Source organism: Mytilus galloprovincialis, chromosome 9, assembly GCF_965363235.1.
Source record: "Mytilus galloprovincialis chromosome 9, xbMytGall1.hap1.1, whole genome shotgun sequence".
NCBI lineage: Eukaryota > Metazoa > Mollusca > Bivalvia > Mytilida > Mytilidae > Mytilus > Mytilus galloprovincialis.
Window position 1 is genome coordinate 85,243,191 of NC_134846.1, and position 18,419 is coordinate 85,261,609.

The 18,419-nt window shown below is 32.1% G+C and overlaps 1 protein-coding gene across 2 annotated transcripts in view; it reads left to right on the forward strand.

The window, feature by feature from the left end:
- The window catches only part of LOC143046214 (polycystin-1-like protein 2), a 96,229-nt gene that overhangs the window by 69,931 nt on the left and 7,879 nt on the right, over window positions 1-18,419 (forward strand). The window contains exons 5-14 of one of the 2 annotated variants that reach the window (XM_076219257.1): window positions 675-905; window positions 1,501-1,951; window positions 3,809-3,948; window positions 7,291-7,524; window positions 8,193-8,381; window positions 9,162-9,322; window positions 10,777-11,467; window positions 11,966-12,095; window positions 15,363-15,616; window positions 16,169-16,343. In XM_076219257.1, coding sequence (XP_076075372.1) covers window positions 675-905; window positions 1,501-1,951; window positions 3,809-3,948; window positions 7,291-7,524; window positions 8,193-8,381; window positions 9,162-9,322; window positions 10,777-11,467; window positions 11,966-12,095; window positions 15,363-15,616; window positions 16,169-16,343 — 2,656 coding nt within the window. The remainder of the gene's footprint in view (window positions 1-674; window positions 906-1,500; window positions 1,952-3,808; window positions 3,949-7,290; window positions 7,525-8,192; window positions 8,382-9,161; window positions 9,323-10,776; window positions 11,468-11,965; window positions 12,096-15,362; window positions 15,617-16,168; window positions 16,344-18,419) is intronic. The other variant, XM_076219256.1, reaches the window with a different exon arrangement.

The window sequence follows — 18,419 nt, forward strand, 5'->3', positions numbered from 1 at the left end:
TAATGACACATCTCAGATGATAATTATAAGCATTTGTTACATCCCACTTTTTAGTTTTATCATAATATAAAATGTAGACTTTACGATGTGTACCACACAATTTTAATTAGGAATGAGAATGTTAAAAAGGTAGAGATATTGCATAAGATATGCACAAGCAAGACCACGAGAAAAGTAACGAAATTGCAGATAAGGAGATCTGCCGTTTCGAACTTAAGGGAAGTAAACAGTTTATAATACCCATGCGTCAAAATATATGTAGTGCTACACTGTGAGAACAAAACCTATCTTTGTCGTCATTTTCATACGAAATAGGTTTGAAGATACCTACTGCACAATCAAAATTAAGGAAAGAAACAAACAATTGCTTATCACGAAACAAAACTAAACAGAAAGGTAACGGGCACTTCATTCAAACGTCGGTTAATATACGGTACTCTATCAGAGAAGGCATATTTTGCTCCATGTGTGGTACCTGGTGTTTAACCTAAATGTTATAAAAAACCATATCAGTCAATTAAACTGTTGAAAAAAGAAATCTCACAATTAGTAAAAAATACGATTAACTTTATATTAGATTTTGAAACGGTATATAGTTTTTTGCATATCATACTAAAATTTTCTGATAGTTCGGGTGACGTGGTTCTTTTAATCCTTAGATATAATTTTTACAGGTGAAAACTGAAATAACCGTGTTGTTAGAAAGTATTTCACACCTTGGAAAGGTATTACAAATGTTGAACTATCGTAAACAAATGCCTGTAAGTACCAAAATGGGAAACATTGACTGTTCTCAGGACAAAAAGCTGATTGGTGACTTGATCAAGGATGGATTAAATCAAGATAACGTAAAGTTGAGTTTTACTGAATCCAAGTCAAGGTCTCTTGAAGAACAGAACGTACAGGTATTATGATAAAAAGTTTAAAACATTTATCAAAGTAGATATACAATAAGTGTGTATAGTCACAATATCTTTTCATCACCTTTTTGAGACACACATATATATACTCATTTAGTTTATCATTGGATTGAGGTAGAATTTAAATTTTGTTGGTATTTGAATTCACAGATTTGCCGCAGTCTGCATAGAAGTCTGTACAAATTTGTAAATCATTTAACATCTTAATTCGTTGTTCACCAGTACAAATCAAACCCAAACACATTGGTATCCTATGTATCGAAACCTAAAAAAATGTGGGTCCTATTCCACAAGATTCGGACTTTCGTACCAAACTTTGAGGTATTGTCATTAAATGATTATAGAGTGCATTCAATTTATAAACTATAGAATATATAGTATCGTAGTCTAAAATTGCCAAGAAAGCTGATACACTATTATTTCTATCTGTCGAATGAAGTGAGACTTTCTGGTGGTGATACGGGCAATGCCAACTCAATTGCGATTTTTGTCTGTCAACGCTAATGTACGTGGATGTACTTTATATAAGTTTAGTCATTATAAGTAATTATTGAGTATCATACATTTTTTTCCATTATAGGTTACAGTATATGATCATACACCATATTCATGGGATGAGGAATCGAAATTCATAACATCTAAGACAGTATCTGTATCAGTTGGTAATGATAACACAGATAACGCTGTAATACCATCCAAAATCATACTACAGAATCATTTACCAGCAAAGAAATCTATTCAAATCGCAATTCCAATTGATAAAACTGAACCAACATCACAGATGCTGTTGTATAAAATGTTCTGGAAAACACCTTCAGACAACCTTATATTTAGTATTACAAAAGCTGTTGATCACCTGAGCCACACTGTATATATTCAGAGTAAAACTCCTCCAACAGAAGACACGTATGACCTGAAAAAATCCATAGAACCAGGTGACTGGGTGTCGACTGACGAAATACAAATTGTGTTTGATGATGGACTCTACACACAACCGTTTAATGTATATATCGGAGTTCGTGTATACTTAGGTATGGGTGTATTTATTTATTGCACATTTATTTTCAAGGAGTGATATCTTACTCGGACTTTTTTTAAACTGCGTTTTACTGTGCGTATTGCTGTATGTATTTTTTTAAAATCTACATTGGCTAGAGGTATCGGAAGTGGGTTAAGATCTCACTATGTTTAATATAATTAACGGTACCAATTTTCTGGCACCAGATGCGCATTTCGACAATACATGTCTCTTCAGTGATGCTCGTGGCCAAAATATTTGAAATCCAAAGCTTATATAAAAGATGAAGAGCTATAATTCAAAAGGTCCAAAAAGTATAGCCAAATCCGTGAAAGAAATCAGAGCTTTGCATGAGGGAGATACATTCCTTAATTTATAATAATTTCTATCATTTTGTAACAGCAAATTTTAATAACACAAAAAATCCGTATTTTCATGCCAGTACCGAAGTACTGGCTACTGGGTTGGTGATGCCCTCGGGGATTTATAGTCCACCAGCAGAGGCATCGACCCAGTGGTAGTAACCTTAGTGCATTTTTTAGGTCAGGAGCTTCTGGACTTTATTAGTCTAGTGTGTTTTTTTTAAAATTTTATTTCATTTATATGTTTTGGAGTTAAGTATGTCCCCTTTCCCCGAACTAGTACACATTTTTGTTTAGGAGCCAGCTTAGGCCTTCCTCCGGGTGCGGGATTTTTTCACTGCGTTGAAGACCCATTGGTGGTCTTTGACTGTTATCTGCTCTTTGTCGGTTTGTTGTATCTTTGACATATTCTCCATTACATTTCCATCATCAATGTTTAATTGATCCAGCATCTATGTATTTAATTATGATGTTTCTTTTACAAGTGTTGGCGGATATCGTGTTTTGTCTTATCATGTATGGTATAAATAAAAAAAAAAAGAAGATGTGGTATGATGACAATGAGACAACTGTCCACAAGAGACCAAAATGACATAGACATTAACAACTATAGGTCACCGTATGGCCTTCAACAAGGAGCAAAGACCATACCGCATAGGAAGCTATAAAAGGCCCCGATATGACAATGTAAAACAATTCAAACGAGAAAACTAATGGCCTAATTTTTACAAAAAAAATAACTTTATATATATATTTCTGATATGTCGTATTTGTCAGTTTAGTCGAGTTACTCGGGGTTTATCTGTACTTTAGTTGTATTTTAAACATTTCCATATGAGCAGGAGGTTTCTAAAGCCATATAAACAGGTTCAACAAAAACGGTATTCCTAGAATATTCAATACCAAGTATGAAATATGGCAGTTGTTATCAAATAGTCAGTTTCTATATTATATGTTGGTTTTTGTTGTGTTGCACTTCAATGTTTCTGTTCTTCTGTTGTTTTCTTTTATAGTTGATGTGTTTCCCTTGGTTTCAGTTTGCTATCCGAACTGTTTTTCGCTCAATTAATTTATGGCTATTGAATAGCGGTGTACTTATTTTTAAAGCAAACAGAGGATTAAGAAATCGTACAGTGGAGGAAATATACAGTAATGGTGAAAAAGGTAAAACACCAGCAAACGATCACAAAGTATCAAATAAGGGCGGTTAAAAATCCATATGTAAATAAGATTCCACATTTTTACTTTAAAACGACGTCTTCCTGACATGCAGCATAACAAGTCAACACATTAAGAACAAATATGTGAAAATAAAATTTAGTATGAGAAGAACAAAATAGATCTAACCTCTTATAAAAAACACATTATTCGTTCTGAATTATTGTTAACATTAAATTTGACAACAAATGGGTAAATGACAAAAATTGGCTGTTCGCCTTTTTTATGGTGAGGTGTTTCATAGTTTTCTACTTTTGTGTATTACTTTTGAGTTTAATTGCGTGTTTTAGAAGCTCCAGAAAGTGACCTATCAACACGAAAACGGCGAGCGTTAACTACAACCATTGTAGAATATGAAATGATTGGCGCCACGGCAGGTTGTCGGGTTTGGGATACTGTAAATGAGAAATGGGATAAATCATCTTGCAAGGTAAGAATTGTTCATTACTAATTGCTGGTTAGTGATACTGACGAATACAACACATAGATAGGTTTTCATGTCACAATTACATTGTCTACATTATCATGTGAACCAGGTTAATGCATTTTATACTTCTATGGTTTACCAAAATCCTAAATCAAAATTGCAATATACGTTTGTAACGTATTTTCATGGTTTTGATATAAAATGAAGACGAGGTTTATGTCATTTTGGCAAAATACAAGTCATATAGATGTATATATTTAAGAGACAAATAACAGTCTTCAATACACCACATGAACTAATGGTCATTGGAATTCTCAATTGTTGCACAACCCTTGACATAATGTATTATATATATGATTTATAAAGAAGAATTTGTATTTGAAGCATGTCAATATTAAACCATTATGATAGGAAAAAGTAAAATCACAAAAATACTGAACTCAGAGGAAAATCAATTCGGAAAGTCCATTATCACATGGCAAAATCAAATAACAAAACGCATCAAAAGCGAATGGACAAGAACTGTCATATTCCTGACTTGGTACAGGCATTTTCAAATGTAGAAAATGGTGGATTGAACCTGGTTTTATAGGTAGCTAAACCTCTCACTTGTATGACAGTCGTATCCCATTCCATTATATTGTCACCGATGCGTGAACAAAACAAACAGACACAATAGTTAAAAATGTCAAAAATAGGGGTACAGCAGTCAACATTGTGTTATCATCTTAATCACTTTAAAAACAACAAATGTAACGAAGAAGCACAAAAAGGCATACATCAAATTAACATCCTCATTTTGATTATATTATACGATTTTATTTGTCTATGTAAAATGCACCCATCAAGGAAGGAGGGTTTTGAGTACTGGTGTAAAATTGCGCGTTTGAAATTCGCACAGGTAGACATGAAATAATTTTGTCGTTTAAAGTATGACGGGATGCATAAATACAGTCACGCAAAATAGATATAACAAAAACTGACTAAACAGTATAAAGTAATAATAAATAAAATAATAGTGTGGTTCAAAGTATGACGGGATACATAAGTACAGAGTCACGTCAAATGTATATCACAAAAAAGTGGGTTAACAGTAAAAGTACTATTAATAAATAAAATAATTTGTCATTCAAAGTATGACAAGATACAGAGTCACATCATAAAATAATTTTGTCGTTCAAAGTATGATGGGATACATAAGCACAGAGTTACGTCAACATGGTCAAAAAGGATATCTCAAAAAACAGACTCAACAGTAAAAGTAATTTTAATAAAGACAAACAAAAGAACAATATAACACGTTATTAAGATGATAAACAACGTCAGTACGCAACATCTATACTTCAAGACCATCGTGTATTATTTGTGAAGTTGATACGGAATAATTATCAACAAGTTCTGGGTACCTTCCGATGAACTTTTTTTTAGAAAAAGGACGAGACGTTCTTTGACATACCCCTGGTTCATCAACTTTCTGCTCAGACATTGGTGACGTTTTACAAAGTCTGAGTAGGAGATGCAAGCTCTTGAATACCGAATAAGTTGGGAAATGTATATTCCATATGCAGGTTAAGTTGGTATATTGCTACTAAGGTGGGGGAAATTGATAATTTCAAAATCAAAATCGTCTCGTTTGTCTCGATATGATCGTCAATGATGAGTCTTATGTAGACGAAACGCGCGTCTGGCGTACTAGATTATAATCCTGGTACCTTTAATAACTATTGTCATAGATTCTGGTACTAAGATGACTGTGTATGTCAAATTCGAGATATAAGTCTAAAAATGAGGCGGAGGAAGCCGTGTCTGTTGTCTCTTTAATTTCTAGTTCTGGTGGATATATTAATGGAACCCAATCAGAAAAGTTAGGATTGTTAATGGAAAGAACATCATCAATATATCTGAAAGTGAAATTAAATAACCTGGCTTCTTTGATCTTCTTGTTTTTAACAAGTGTCTGAAGGAACTCCGATTCATATGAAAATAAGAAGAGGTCAGCAAGGAGAGACGCGCAGTTCGTTCCCATAGGAATGCCGACAATTTGTTGAAAAAGTCTACCTCTAAACTCAACAAATATGTTGTCGATAAGAAACTCCAGCATACTGACCACTTGTTCTTTTGTGTAACTTATTTTACCTTTTTGTTTGTCACTATTAACGAAATATGCCTTATGAAATCCCAAAGTAATAAATTTATAGTGTATGCTACCATTGTTATGTTGAAAGGCATTGTGGATTATTTCTTTTAGGCGATTTTTCAGTTTCACATGGGGAATGGTGGTATACAGGGTTGAAAAATCAAAAGTTTTGACAGAACTAACTTCAGAAAAAGACCGAGATTTAAAATTGTCTAGAAGTTCTTTAGAATTTTTAAGAATCCATATATGGGAACATATAAACTTCTACAGTATTGTCATTTTGGCAACAACGCAAAATACAAGTCATATCGATTTATATTTAAGAGACCAATAACAGTCTTCAATACACCTCAAGGAAGTAAAACACTGAAATAAAAATATAGACAACAACTAACGAGATTCCTGATGAGGAATAGATACATTGAATTATGATAGTGCTTACTATTCTAAAGCACTCAACAATACCATAGATAAATTCAGCCGTATAAGAAAAGCAAAATGAGAATGTTAAATTTGATGTATGCCTTTTTGTGCTACTTTGTTACATTTGTTGTTTATGTAGTGATATTAAGATGATAACACAATATTGACTGTTGTACCCCTATTTTTGACATTTTTACTCTTTGAGTATGTTTGTTTTGTTCATGCATCGTTGACAATGTAATGGAATTTGATGCGACTGTCATACAAGTGAGAGTTTAGCTAGCTATAAAACCAGGTTCAATCCACCATTTTCTACATTAGAAAATGCCTGTACCAAGTCAGGAATATGACAGTTGTTATCCATTCGTTTGATGTGTTTGGACTTTTGATTTTGCCTTTTGATTTTTGATTTTCCTTTTTGAATTTTCCTCGGAGTTCAGTATTTTTGTGTTTTTACTTTTTATGTAATCTATAGCTAGATATTCAGATCATTTAAATGTATATATGAGAACGTATGGTAAACATCTTTAAATTGACAGCATATAACATTATGATAAAAATTAAGTAGACAACAAAATAGTAAAAGTAAAGAAACAAAATACTAAAAAGTATTATTTCGAAGAATTCTTACAGTTAGTAAAAGCCATGTCAAAGTGTTTAACCTTTTCTTGAAGAAAATACCAGTCATACACCCATTTTTAGTTTTTTAATCAAATATAACCATAAGTTAATCCTTGTTGCCAGTATTCTGATAGTTTATCATTAAACGTGTGTTCTCGTTTTAGCTTTCGTCATCGTCGACAATTAACGAGACAGTATGTGAATGCTCCAATCCACCAGGAAACAGTTTCGCCACAACATTTTATGTTCCACCAAACACCATTGACTTTGGTAGCGTATTCAACAAATTCGATTTGAAAAACAACTCTGGCGTTTTTGCAACTGTTATATCTCTAATACTTGTTTACTTTTTGATTTGTGTATGGGCATATAGGCAAGACAGAGCGGATCACCACAGGGTAAATTATTATTTTCTTAAATCTAATGAAATATGACACGTGTTCAGCTTTTCAATGTGAGTTAAAAGTAAAATCACAAAAATGTCTTAGCGAATGAAGGGAGATACGCAACAGAAGCAGTATTTCTTTCCTTTGTTATACTTAACTTCCCTCACTTTTCATAATTCGCCGTTTAAAAATCTGATTTTTTCGAAATCGTACACCAAGACGTTGTGATTGGTTTAAAACGTTCTAAACAATGGAAATTAAACAAATGACGGAACGTCATTTTAATTTTGGTGTACGAACAATGATATCACCCGTAGTCCTTTAGATTCTGAAAGGACTAATTGGCGAGGTAAAACATTACAGTTGTCTTTATATCTTGATTCTGAAAGAAATGATTGACCTTGACATTGCTAGTCTACAATTTGATTTTGAATAATGACTATTGAACAGCTCGCGGTATACTACTGTTACTTTTATCTAAAGCAAACAGAGGGCTCAGAAACCGTAATTTCTAACAAAATAGACAGTTATATTGAGAAAAGCAGAAAAAACAAACTTTCTGTTGAATAAAAAATGTAATAGATAAGGAAAATTATTGTTTATTGATTGATAATTGTAGACCATACCGGTGAAATTTTTTAACTTTTTTGAAATGTATTTTCATTTCATTTTACTTACAGTGGGCTTTATCCTACCTTATAGATAATGGACCGTATGATGAATATCTCTACATTCTGACTGTGTACACAGGTCTACATAGGCATGCTGGAACAAAGTCCAATGTTAATTTTCAAATAATTGATGGTGATCCTGCCACCAAGAAACATGTCTCTACAGAGACTAGAACCTTAGACGACGGCAAACATGAAGTAAGCATAAAACATGTTATATCAAGTAAAAAGTGTATACTTAAAAATTATCGTTTGTCATTTCATTGGGATGATTTTCTCGCTTGACGCCGAGAGCGAGAAAAGCGATCGCGTTGAGATGACCAATGATAAACTGTTTATCGCTTTTTTTTTTGTGTGGCTATGACGATGTTGTCAAGTTCAAGTCAATTTCCTTGACAACGCCACGTGTGCCTTTTGTTTCTGACAACATTTTTTCATATCACTCGACTCCAATGAGAAAGAAAATTATCAGTCAGTAAGATGACAGAAAAATTTCGTAAAATAGCAATAATCATACATACATGTACTCAACAACATTAAACTATGGAACATGTGTAAAACCCTACGTTTATTCCAATAAACAGACACTTATAGTTGATGTGTTATCCTTGAATTTGGTCACCCGGATTTATTTTTGTTTAATCGATGTTTGACTATACTACTGTTGCCTTTGTTGTACTTTAGGTTTCATTTCCTCTTACATTTCACAGACGTGAGATGTCTGTTGTCGTTTTACAAATATTGCAATTTGAAATTTTATGAGCGTGGCAAACATTTCTAGATAGCCACCAAAAGTTTTCAAAAATTAATGAAATTAAAGAACATGGTGAATACAAATTTTAAAATTTTCATTTTTTTCTTTAGTTTTGCTAGTTATTTTCTTTTTATCAAATTGCTATTGCAAATTCCTGTCTATTGCTGATTTTTTGATAAATTGGTAACCAATTATAATTCTATAACTAGTTCACAATGTTTTAGGGTTTTGGAGTTGGTAGTATTAGAAAATTTGTAATGAGTGCAACCAGTAAAATTAATGATCCATCTGCATTAAGGATTTGGCATGACAACAGTGGACAAGGAAACGCTGCATCATGGTATCTTAATAAGATTACAATAGAGGATTTACAAACAGACGAAAGGTACATTAAATGACATTGAAAATGTTCAACAAGAGTACAGTGAACGTTGTTGAAAAATGAAAAAAAAAATCTAATTCAATTGTTAGGTATATTAAAATGAAACTATTTTTCATTATTTTTAGATATAGATCTTAAATGCACTGATAGTTTTTAAAATAGAGGACTTTAATATGGTGCTCATTATGTATCTAAATAACTTTCTTTGTGTATTGTACATTGACCGATATTTGACTCCGCGATTCAACAATTCAAATATATAAAAGTAAGGAGATTTTGTTTGATTGCCAATGAGACAAATATCCAACAAAGTCCAAATGAAGTTGATGTAAGCAATTATATTAAGCAACCGTACGGCTTTCTGAAATAAGTAAAAACCTGTACCATATGATCGGCTATAAATGACCCATATATGAGAAATATCAAGCAAATCAATTAAGAAAAACTAATTTATAACAAAATAGTTTACGAAATACAAATACGAACCAAAGATATCCAATAATGAAAAACAGGCACTTGACTAAGGATAGGCACATAAAAAATGTGAGTGCACAGCCATCTCTGTAACCTGCCATCAATCTAATCTTTTTACAATTCATGTTTTAAATTGAATGATTTCGCTCGCTAAACACGAGTAAAATTCTATTGTTTTCGGTTCCCCTTTAAACGTTCCAGAGTTATGTTATTTGATTTTTGGAAAATCTAAATTTTCTTATTCCAGATAATAAAATGGATAACTCTTTTTACAAATTAATCGAAATTTAATTTGATGTTATTACTAACTTCCTACAGATTTGATTTATTTTCGTCGTTTACATTTGTTACCGTCCGTATGTATTTAAATGAGGGACGAAAAATACCAGAGGGCAGTCAAACTCATAAATTGAAAATAAACTGACAACGCCATGGCTAAAAATGAAAAAGACAATCAGACAAACAATAGTACAGATGACACAACATAGAAAACTAAAGAATAAGCAACCTGAACCCCACCAAAAACTAGGGGTGATCTCAGGTGCTTCGGAAAGGTATGTAGTTCCTGCTCCACATGTGGCATTCGTCTTGTTTGTGTGATACCAAAATCTAATAAGATTGTTGAAAACAAAATTTCAGATAAATAATAATAAATGGCTGCCAGGTAGATGATGCCCTAAACAATTTGCAATATTGCAGTAGCAAACTGACCGAGTTATATATAATTGAAAAATTGGTACCAATTTAAAAGACCACTAAACACTAGAAAGTGAACAGCAATACTTTCTCCAATATACAGAAAAAAAACCCGAAAGCAATCATATAATTTGAACATGAAAGGACAGAAGTTTCAAACAATGGATTACCTATACATAAAATGTAATGTGACAGTTTCATGGACAGTTCGGTTGTCATTCCATAACAGTAAATCTACAAGTAAACATGGTAAACTCAGATGTGATATGTTTCCTATTATTTCTAAGGTACCTTTTCATGTGCAATCAATGGCTGTCTTTGGACCATGATGACGGATGCATCGACTGTTCAATTCCTCTTACTAATAATTCAGAGACAAGTAGTTTTTCGTCTCTGTTCTACGAACGGACACGAGAAAACACAGTAGATAAACATATGTGGCTGTCGGTGGCCATCAGACCAGAAGACAGTAATTTTACTCGTATAGAACGTTTGGCATGCTGCTTGACATTGTTATTTTTGACAATGATTTCTAATGCTATGTTTTATGGGCAGGATACCGGAGGTAGCTTTGCAGTGGGACCAATTGAACTTTCATTGTCTGGAATATATATTTCATTTATAAGTGCGCTAATAGCTGCTCCTCCAATATTTCTGGTGACGTACTTGTACAAAAATTCAAAATGTCGACAAATGAGTAGAAATAGAGACGCCAAGGCACGCAATGAGAAGTCAGAACCTCCGCAAAAACCAGCGAAAGAGAAGCGAACAGACGACTTAATAGTACATGGTGTTAATGCATCCCTCCCATTTTGGTGTAGATATATTGCATGGTTGATGGTGACGGCGGCAGTGATAGTGTCTGGATTTTTTCTTATTCTCTACAGTATGGAGTGGGGGAAAACAAAGTCAGAGCAATGGCTGCTTTCCTTCTTCTTGTCGTTCTTCGAATCAATGTTCGTTGTTGATCCACTTAAGGTATTTTACAAATATGTGAAACAGAGTAATTCAAAATCGTAAACAATCATTCTGGTAATAATTAACGAAATCAATATAAATATAAAATTTTAAAACAATAAATGAGATATTAAGGTAAGAATATCAAGTACAATGTATTTGTCACAGCAAAATGAAAGTAAATAATCTATATACTGTGAAGGAAATAATTAACCAAAACGCATTGACTTAACAAATTCTTGATTATTTTAGATTATCAGGACGGAAGTTTTGGATTTTATTACGAAATAAACAATATATTAAAATTATGACGTAATAATTACTTTAACTAGATACACAGGGATCAAATCTATAGTGAGCTTTATCTTAAAAAAATAGTATTATTATTCTCCCGTGAAAGTTAAGTAATTGAAAATTCTGAATCGCTCAGTATTAAGTTTCCAAAATACAGACAAGTATATGGCGAAAAAATCAATCGGATTGTCAAGCATCATAAGACTTATGTTTATGTGTTTACAGATAATAGTAATATCAGTCATATTATCCTGGATTTTCAAAAGTCACAACGAAAGTTATATCAAATACGACAGAGAAAAGGTTCTTTTGGAGAGTAAAAGACACACGGCAACACCAGTGACATATCTGTTAGGTAATAACATTATAAATACTACTGCTTCAAAGGTTTCATCAGTGACGTAACAAACATTTTGTATGAACTTTGCAACAACTAATAAATAAAAAAAGGACAGAAAAGTGAAGCTTAACGCACACAAACAATTAAAGCTTTTCGTGAGGGAAAATTCCTCACTACCTTGCGTCGTACCGATTCAGTTTTATGTTACTACATGACGTTGTTTGTCTTTGAAATAACTAAAGGATTATGTACGTGTACCCTTGTCATTATTTAATGCTAAACAATTTGAAATTTTATAGAAAATCCACGGTCTTTTCCCTTGTACTCTCGTATTCTGCAATTTGGTGCTTAATAGATAGAGGATTATTGCATGAAGTGCTAGCAATGATTTTCTTAGAACAAGTTTATAGATTTAGATATTGGTTACAACAAACATAAGTATGGACAATTTCAAGTAGGGTGCGCTCGACTTTAGTGACTCAACACGAAGTGTTTTGAATTAAAGGTTGTTTATGACGTTTTGTAAATAATGATAGCGAGCACATCATAGAAAAAACACACATGCACATCGATATATCTATGCAGCAAACAATCAATTATTGTGATTGCTTATACATATTATTTAATATATTTTGATTTAAAAAAAACAATCTCTTTATGTTATGATGAATGGATGTGAATAACTTGTAAACGTATCAGTGCGTGAACCGGTGACAAAATATTATCGCCCCTGTAAACAGTGGCCTCTTCTGACTAGAGGTAATCGGTAAAGAACAGCGGAAAATGGTGTACATTGTTTACGAGCTTGAAATGAGGTAACACAGACGAACTGAGACGTGTCAACGTAATGTGAATATGATAATGCACCAGGTAAATTATTAATTGTTAAGTTTATCACATCATCGTATCTTCATATGATAGGTAAATAAGTGAATTTTCGATTTTAAGTGTCGTCAGGGTTCAAACCTGGAATCATGCCAACCTTTCATTATTTTTTTTTAATACTAACCTATAGTCGGAACATCTTGATTTTCTCCCAATTTGTAAAGTTAATTATGCTGCTTGACATATATTTTTTTTGGGAAAAAAATTGATATGCAGTCAAATGTGGCAGTTTTTAATATTTGTTGCTATGTGAAATAAAGGGAAGTAAATTAAAGTAAAAGAAGGCGCGCTTTTTCAAATAGTAAACAATTTAATTCAGATGCATAGTATTTTGTCAAATGATAAAGAATATCGTAGAAACTTGCTAGAAATTCATCTAATTTATAAAAGATATACAACATGACATACTGAAATCTGAAAAGGGGTAAAACCACCATACCTTGAACAAATTCAGTTAAAAAAAGGGGGGGGGGTGGTAAAATGCTACGAAATTTAGATTTTATTTATTTTTTGTCGACAGCCAAAAGATGATTTGACATGTAACTAACTACTTTTTCAATTTCATTGTAAAGTAAAATTGGCTTTTTTGGGGTCTCTGTTTATTGTGGTCTGATGTTTTCAGGTTCTCTTTGGATTGCCAAATAATATTATAATCATCTAATTGAATGTTCAAATTATTTTGCAGCGATGGTGTGTATGGAAGGAAGACTGTCATAAAACCCAACAGTTCCGGATGGCCCTTTAAATAATTGCTTAACATCAATAGCGATGTAAGATTCAAGTGTTTGATTTAGCACAAGTTTAGCCAGGTTTTCCTTGTAATTGTGGCAGAAAAACCACTAGACAGTGTCATGCATTGAAAGGACATCAAACGGATATTTTATGGAATGATTCTCGTACATATAAAATCATATGCATATGAATGTGGAGCTAGTGTCTTTCATGCAGCAATTTTTAATTTCCAATATAAACTCTGAAAAGACAAGAGTATAGAAATGTATACCAATGAGAAACATTCTTTGTGAATAAAATCATTCCAAAACTTAAATGTGTCATTAGTGTTGCATTATTTATCAGTAGAGATAATCAGATTCCAGTAAGATTGTCCAACTGATGGTTTTTGTTTGTAATCGTTTTTGTAAATCTTAGTTGTTTTGACAATCCGGGCTGTGCATGTTGCCCGGCTGACCCTTTCAGTGTGAGACAATATTTTGTTTATGATAAACAAAATCACTGATTCAAGACTGGAGCGGACCCCTTTTAGGCAGTTAGTGCGAATCCTTTAGGTTTAAACCATTACATGCAATACGGGAGGAGGGGGAAGATTTTTTTTTACCGAGTCAAACATTTTTCCTAATTATAATACATTGAGATTTGATATATACTTTGCTATATGTAGTGTGTATATTAAAGTATTGCAACAAAATTCATCAAATTTGGGATCATAATATTGTTTAAGAAAAACCCTTACCCCCTGTACATCATAAAAGTTCATAATCTTCTGTAGCACACGTGCATGGTTAATTCGGATCACATATTTTCTATTCCGATGTTATAAGAATTCGAAGGTTCATATCATTTACAATATCATTCAAAAAATTTCTGGGATTTTTTTTTACTATCAACGTTGAACCTCGAGGTTACATTGTAGTAAAAAAAAATCCAATAAAAACGTTGAATGTAAATGATATGCACCTTTAAATCTTATATTGTAGGACTCATGTTGTTCAAACATAATGTGCTGATCAATTATGTTATGATGATTTTGATAAACTTCACATTAGGTAATCTTTCACGTATATTGATTACATTATATCGAGTTGTCCCAACGATATACTTGTCGGTGAGCTCGATCATACGAATTTACCGACATTCATATAGACAAAATGACACAACTTTGAAAAATTCTTGTGACGAAACTACATTTTGGAACACGTTAAAAATTGGATACCCAGAAAGCTACATTATTAAGGTTTGATATATATTTTTTTCAAAAAAAAAGAAAAATATGCAGTCAAATCTGGCAGTTTTTTACACACCCCTATGTTGAACAATAGGTTGTTCAATTAACAGCATGTTTGGCAATTAAAAAATCATATATTAACACATTTAGCTTTAACATATACTTTATTTATAGTGGTTGTATAAAAGTTATATAATGGTTTTGTGTTTTAAGAGATATTCATCCCTATGCATATCGGGTTTTATGCGTAAATTGTCTCTCCTGTTCTTAGACCTTTTCTATCTCTTTCATAAGAAGAGTGACTTTTCTATTGTTCTAGTGTCACTGGAAATCCCACTGGTATAGTTATAATAATGTATATAATTCGCTATGCTTTACTCCGGAGAAAACTAGGTTCACTGACACTGTTTTTTATTTTATTTTAATCTTATTAGACATCTACAAAAAGAATATTGTTCCACAGAAATCGGAAGTAATTGCAAAAATGAAGGAAGAAAGACAGCAACGACTAACAATCCAAAAGAAATTCATTGAGCTAGTTTTGTATATGATCTTCCTGGCTGTTTTGTATTGCGTCAGTTTCAGTAACAGGGATACTAGGTGGTACAACATCAACCAACATCTACAACAACAACTTGTTACACCACTCAATGTATCAGCTGGGGACGGAACAGTTATGTTCAATCAGGTATTACAATGCTTCCATTGTATTATAACAAAGTATTTTTGAGCCCATAAATTTGTGTTCATTTTCTAGATAGAAATGTTATAATGAAGATAACACCAAGTCTAAAAGTTCCGGAATATGTTTTAAACAAGAGAAATGTTCTAGTAGGAAGAGGTAGAACCGCGATAACAGTTTTGTTTTTATTAAATGGTCAAACATCTGCTGTTAGATAGTGTATCAACAGTCAAGGATGTATTTGTATAGAAATACGTGTATTGGTTTGTTGAAATTGGTTGTAACTTAAATTTGGAAATCATCAAATTAAAACTGTATCTTTTTCAAAAATAATTTAGTTCTTTGTGCAGATTTGGCTATTTCTTTTTGTTCTCTTGGTTTTTCAAAATTTGTTTCCTCCAGTATCAATAATTTTTTCAGTATCATTGTGACCGAAAATGTTGCTGACTACCTATTGGAAAGACTACTAGGCCAAATTACATGAATGATCAAAGGTCATGACAGTCAATAACCAATGATTAACGTATGACAAACTTTTAAAGTGCTTGTAAATTTCAGGTAAAAACCGCATCAGATTTCTATGCCTGGGTTGATCAGACACTTATTCCATTTCTTTTTCCTCGATACCAAATTAATGGATACCATCTGACTGCCAATGAAAGGTTGTTTTTGCAAGATCAAGATAATGTTCGAATTGGACCTATGAGACTGAGACAAGTTAGGACAGTTGAAGGTAAGAAAGACTTGTATTTACTAAAGATATTAATATTTTATGCATTCTGCAATGGCTTTGCTTGAGTCATGAGCTTTGTATATATTTTAATAATTTGAGGTGTTCAGGTTTTACATTGTAACAATCAATCCCCAATTTAAATTTTTTTGCTATCTGGTACATCCATTATTCTTTTTGTGTTATGAAAAAAAGCAGCAGTAGTATACCGCTGTTCGTATTCATAAATCGATTGAGAAAACAATAAATCTGGGTTACAAACCAAAACTGAGGGAAACACATCAAATATAAGAGAAGAACTATGACACAACTGAAACACAACATTAAAATGTAACACACACATAACGAACTATAATATAACAATTAGCCATTTTCCTTACTTGGTACAGGACATTTTAGCCCTTCAAATATTTGTCAATTCTGTATTCCAAATGCAAACGTTTGAATTGGACAATTTCTAACGAATTTAATGAAAAATGAGAATCGAACACTACGAGAATATTAGTGTGTCAATGAAGTATATAATAGATTGTGGATTTTGGATTTTTCAGATAATTTTACAAGCTGGGAGAACAGTGTATTGACAACTGATTTTAATCAAAATTAAGAAGAAAAAAAAAACCCGAAATTATTACAATAAGAATTAAAAAATTTCTCAATACTCTGTTCATTTTCCCTCTTCTACATAATATACTTAAGGATGTATGGGGTCACATAAATTGAGAAAAATCGGAAATGTTATAGTTAATAGGCAGGTTGTGAATAAAAAAAACATTTAAGAAATAAGCTTTTCCATTACTATGATATAATCATGGTTTTTCTACTATTGTCTGTCGTTATGATGCGCAGGGCGTTTTTCTCCGTTATTGTACTATGGTAGCAATGACTTTTTAGTCAAATTTGACTATAGTTGTCATCTTAAAACAAAAGTCTATAACAAACGAGACGATTTTAATTTTGAAAGTATAAATTATCCTCTGCTTAGAAGCAATACTCCTGATTCAGTGAATTAGTAGGAATACACATGGCAATTTTAACGGTACCTTAGTTTAGTTCAACTTTGCCACATCTATGCATTTTGTTTGCGTCATAAGTGTTCGTTAACTATCGTTAGCTTTAAGACAAAATGTGTGTTGCATCTTATTTCTTTAAACTTTGTAATAAAAAATTATAATAAAATAATATTTAAGGGATTCGAGGTGGGTTTTATTTGCAGTGTTGATTAAAAATTCCGTTTGTTATGTTTAAGTAAAATCACAAAAATACTAAACTCCAAGGAAAATAAAAAAAAGTCCATAATCAAATGGCAAAAAAAAAGAGCTCAAACACATCAAACGAATGGATAACAAAGGATTATGAAATACTATATATTAAGGTATCCGGCCCATAATTAGCCAATATACAACAAGCAAAATAATTTACATTTTTATCAAGGATTGTAAGTAGGGGGGTCTAAGAGTTCTTACTATGAAATAAAAATCCGCAAAATATTTGAGGTTAACAGCAGAGCTGGGTTACAGTGCCCCCCCTTTTTTGTCCTCAAATGCCAAATAAGGGGTTTTAATAGGATGTAATTTTAAGAAATCTATATAGTATAATTTACTAATCTATCTTTTAAAAGGAACCTTACATGTAACCTTGTAAAATTAAACATAAAAAATAAATTGTTTTTTTGCTATTCTATTTTTAGAACTGTGTTATTGTTACTAATAATAGAAAAAGGAGAAAAGTCTAAAATTTGTCAATTTTATATCTTCACTAGTTCAAAAGTGAATATTTTAGCAGAGCATTAAAAAATGACATTTAAATTAACTTTACATATTGTTCTATCCTAAAAAAAAATTTTAGAAACTTTTACCGTACCAATTTCAAGAAATTTTGATTTAGAATGTCAAGGTCACAGTTCGTAAATGGAGACTTGGTATCCCTGTTCTGATGTTTTTTGGTATAATTTATGTAAATCTTTAGCAAAACTAACCATACTTCATATAATCTTATAATAAGAATAAACTATGATATTTATGACATGTAAAATTCAAAAGGTCAAAGGTCAAGGTCATTTTTGGAGCTAAAATCAAC